The sequence below is a fragment of the Carassius gibelio genome, chromosome B25 (genome assembly GCF_023724105.1).
Source record: "Carassius gibelio isolate Cgi1373 ecotype wild population from Czech Republic chromosome B25, carGib1.2-hapl.c, whole genome shotgun sequence".
NCBI lineage: Eukaryota > Metazoa > Chordata > Actinopteri > Cypriniformes > Cyprinidae > Carassius > Carassius gibelio.
The window spans coordinates 12,928,358-12,933,254 of NC_068420.1; the positions used below are offsets into that span (position 1 = coordinate 12,928,358).

Sequence of the window (4,897 nt, forward strand, 5' to 3'; positions counted from 1 at the left end):
GAACACGTAGCTGATTGGCTGAAAGAAGTGTCAGTCAAGCGAACGCTGTCGCGTTTGTTGATGCTGCTCAGATATTTTCATAGTTCCTTCCTGTTGCAGAGCTGCAGCTATTCTGAGCTGGGCGGTTTCTGATCTGAAGGTGAGCACGAAAAAATTCAGTCATTTTCAGATTTATAAATAAACGATACAGATAAGAATGTTTTGCTCGAGAACTGTGCGCTGTTATTAAGACATGCTAACAGGCTAGCTCAGTTTTAAATAATAGTATAATACAATAGTAACGTAGTTTTCATACATCGCTTCTTTTCATTTCAGATTCACTTCAATATTTTGATACTTAAGCATTTTAGATAAATATCTATTTTAGATTTTGAAAATGAGAGTTGGTCCGAGCTGGTCAGACCATTTGTTAAATTAGCATTGACATTTAGTTCATGACCCTTAACCTTTCAGTCCTAATATCCAGTTTGGTTATATATAGTTTATTATATCTTAACATACTCTTGCCTTATAGATGCATTTTGCAGATAGGCAATAATGAAGTTTCAAATTTTTGATTATATAAGAATCGAGCAGTTTGAAATTTGCTATATAGCACATATCTGCATATGCATCTCTTTCAGGCTTCTGTACAGTTTCTTCTGAATGTCTAAATACAAACTCTTCCTTCTCCGACACGGGGAGGGGGCCTGGAACAAGGAGAACCGCTTCTGCAGTTGGGTTGACCAGAAACTGAGCGTGAATGGGGTGGTGGAAGCCCAAGAATGCGGCAGGCTCCTGAAAGAGCAGGGCTACCAGTTCGACCAGGTTTTTACCTCCATACTGAGCCGCTCCATCCAGACGGCCTGGTTGGTGCTGGAGGCCATGGGACTAGAGTGGGTCCCAGTCACCAAATCCTGGAGGTTAAACGAGCGGCATTACGGTGCCCTGATCGGCCTCAATCGGGCCGAGATGGCATTGAACCATGGTGAGGAACGGGTTAAATTGTGGAGGCGGAGCTATGATATCACACCGCCCCCCATTGATGAGTCACATCCCTATTATGCTGAAATTTACAATGACCGCCGATACAGTACGTGCGATGTTCCGAAAGAGGAACTGCCCAAAACAGAAAGTCTAAAGGAAGTGTTGGACCGACTTCTTCCGTACTGGAATGATGTCATTGTACCGGTGATCAAGAGTGGCCAAAACGTCCTCGTCTCTGCACATGGCAACAGCTGCAGGGCTTTGCTTAAACATTTGGAAGGTGAAATCATCATTTACTCATCAAATGTATTATTTCCCTTTAAATATTATCAGTAAAGAAGCACAGAGAGGGGATAGTATTGGTATTAAAACCTTAAATATTTGAATATTCTCTCACACACTTCTGCTGTCTTTCTCATCAGATATATCAGAAGCGGACATTGTGAATGTAACGCTGCCCACAGGAGTACCAGTCTTGCTGGAGCTGGATGAAGATCTTCGACCGGTCAAGCCCCGTCAGCTTCTGGGCGACCAGGCCAAAATTCAGGCGGCCATCAGAAAGGTGGAGGATCAGGGGAAGGCTAATGCACAAAATAAATAAGGATTTCATTGTCATTCAGATAGGAACCGTTCAAACAGAAAGATTATAAGTCACTTAGTAACTTCAGTCATGAAGCTCCTGGTAAAGATAGTGTGGGCACATACTGTAGGATGTGTCTGAGGTAGACTGGTTTAGTGGGGTTTTAGGAATCACAAAGAGATATATAAGTCAATATTTTGAATTCAAGCACTGGTTACTGATCCAAATTGTCATAGCAAGAGGTCTGTTGACCAAATTATAATAATGAAACAGATATTGATATAATATTATTTAAAATTATCGTTTAATAATGTATTGTTATTTTTTTATTTTATTATTATTATTATTATTATTTTTAGCTCGTGCTTAGTTTTCCAATGGATTTGTGGCCACGGAAAACCAGTGGTGCCTTCCTTTGGGCAACAGGGAATAGGATCAATCAGTTGTGTTCTAATAGAATTTCTTATTAAAGGTCAAGCATATGCTTTTAAACAGTTCTGTACTACAAAACAAAAGTTTAGGGTCAGTAAAAAGTCACTTAAGCTCACAGAGGTTGCATTTATTTGATCAAAAATAAAGTAATAATCTTTTAATATATCTTAAACCATAATTTAATTGTCTGATGATTCAGAAAGCATTCTAATAATCTGGATGTTACTTAAAGAACATTGATTATCAATGTTGAAAGCAGTTGTACTGCTTAACATTTTTTTGCGAAAACCATGATGTATTTTTTGTTCTTTGATGAATAGAATGTTTAAAAGAACAGCATTTATTTGAAGTAGAGTCTTTTTAACAATGTTTACTGTCACTTTTAATCAATTTAATGCAATCTTGCATAAAAAAAAAAAACCTTGAACTTCTAAACTGTAGATAGATTAACCCATGGAATGGATGGAATCATTCTTAAAATTAATTAATAAATAATAATAAAAACAAGCATATTATCCACACCACTGTCTGGACTTCCAAGTCACATATTAAATCTAATCTCATAGAATTCATATTTATATCTCACAAATCAAGTTTATTAAGCTTTACTATTTAAAATTCAAATTAGAGACTTCATTAGATGTCTGAAGGATAATTATAAATTATGACAAATATTTAGTGTTACATAGCACTGTTAGCATACTTTAGGCAGTATTTTATTTAAATTATTTAAAGGGACATTTTGTTTTTATCTAAAATATTTATTAACAGCGATATTATGTGTTAAGACTAAGTTACGAGTTTATCATGCACTGCCAAACCCATCCCACTCTAGCTCTTTTGTATCTCATTGTTTTCTCCATCAACGTAAAAGTCTTCCTGGTGAGTCAAATCTAGACATAGTTGTGGTTAAGAATGACTGTGCACTGTAATACCTCTGTTTGTTTTTGTGTATTTAATGTTGCTCAACACTGTACTGTATCTGTAGAGAAATGTTATATGTGTGTTGTTTCTGTTATAATGGCCATTGTGGCTCCCACTGTTACATGTCTACATGTTTGACCCCTGTTATGGCACATTATAGCTCACCTAATGTGGTTTTACTTTCTTTTTCACCACCCAGAAGCACTGGTCTGATGGGTTTAGCACATCCCTGAAGCATTTTCCTGAGAGAATAATATATAAATATAAAGATTAAAGCTATAAAAGTGTTAATGTGTATTAAATGATGTGTGTGGAGAAAGTATAAAACACCTATTAACCAGGAGGAGGTGCTACAGTGTTTTCTGAGAAGACATTTCTCCAGTGGAACTGATGTTGATCTTAATATAATAGCGGTAGATGGTGAGTTTATTTTTACAGAAAGCACTAATGACATGGGGAAACTGATTTTGGTTATTCAATAGGATGTAGCATTTGGCCGACGGTACCTATTCACTCCACCTAATGGCTCACATTTGTCTTGTTGAGCTGGAATGTTTGAAAAGAAGTGTTCTCATGGTCTTTAATGTCTTCTCAGAAGAATATACATTTGAACACATTATATGCTCTTGGGAAAACGGGCCACATCCATCTCCCTCAAAGCTTATTAAAAAATAATGTGATTTTCATTGAGTTTATTTGCCGATGCTATGAAGACGTGACTGGACAGGCCGTTTCTGATTACTCTTGATATTTTTCATGGACTGGGTTCTGAAACATGGATTTCAGAGTCGTAACTTTAAAACATGGTTTCGAAACAGTAGAAAAACATCACAGGAATCTGACTGAAGAAACTCTGCCAAAGAGCCAGTTTGAGAACTGTTCGGTTTGGCTGAACACCAGAAAGGCCTGGACACAATGTAACCTCATCTTCACTGCCAGTCTGACACTGGTTTCTTTTAAAATGGTTATGGTTTGGATGTTAGCATGCCAATTTTTTCAGGGACATTACTGCAACATCTATTATTTTCTTGATGTGGCTGTAAACTAGCCTAATCCATGTTCTGTACAAACTTAAGTATGTACACAATAACAAGCAAGCACGTTTACAGAGCTGCAAAATACCATATTTCAAACCAAAATATCAAAGTTACTACAATTATTGTTAATATTAACTAATGGAAGCTTCATTGCAATTAAAAAAAAGTTTCTCGAAGAAGATTCCAAATGTAAGTTATTATAAAATTTTGTGATTTTATTACAATACAATTTTAATTATATTATTTTTATATAATTCGAATGTCAAGACCGGTGCAGACACATAAAAAAAATTGAAATTCACATGTGAAAAAAGTATTTAAAAAATAAACTTAGAAGCAGACAATTTGTTGCAGTTCATTTAACAAAAATAACAAAAGTATTTTATTTTTATATTTTGTACAATAAGCGCGGCATGGAGCTGGAAAAACAACAAAGCAATTGCACTGACCCAAAACAAAACAGTTAGACTGACCCAAAAACAAAGCAAATCAAAACAAGCAAAAACTGATCAAACAAATAATTACTGTGACCCAAACAAAAAAACAAAACAATTAGCTTACACTGACCCAGAACAAAAAAAATTGCATTGAAACAAAACAAACAAAATAATTCCTGCCCCAAGACAAAAGAAACAAAGGAAAGCAAGTTAACACTGACCCAAAATAGCCTTCAACAAAACAAACTTAAATCAGTGTAAAGCAGTTGTAGAGACTAGCAAACTATCTTGTTTTCTTTGTAGCCTACTTATAAGGGGGAGAGTAATTTTGATTTTAAAAACTTGGTTTATACAATGTTATTTTTAACTAAGCTGCGAAGCTGTTCTGTATATGACATTGATCTATTAGGCTTCTCATGGAAGGAGGAAGCGCTGGAAGACTGATGCCGAATGCTCTGAAGTGATGGAGCTCAGCAGAGGCGGAGTCTGAACCGCTGCATGTTTTATAAATGTAGAGGCAG

General features: G+C 35.9%; 1 protein-coding gene across 1 annotated transcript; it reads left to right on the forward strand.

The window, feature by feature from the left end:
* Positions 1–2: 2 nt before the first annotated feature.
* bpgm (2,3-bisphosphoglycerate mutase) lies at positions 3–3,193 on the forward strand. Its single transcript, XM_052598416.1, has 3 exons — positions 3–139; positions 624–1,246; positions 1,389–3,193. The coding sequence occupies exons 2-3, from the start codon at positions 646–648 to the stop codon at positions 1,565–1,567; spliced, it is 780 nt and encodes a 259-aa protein (XP_052454376.1). The 5' UTR covers positions 3–139; positions 624–645; the 3' UTR covers positions 1,568–3,193.
* Positions 3,194–4,897: the final 1,704 nt, after the last annotated feature.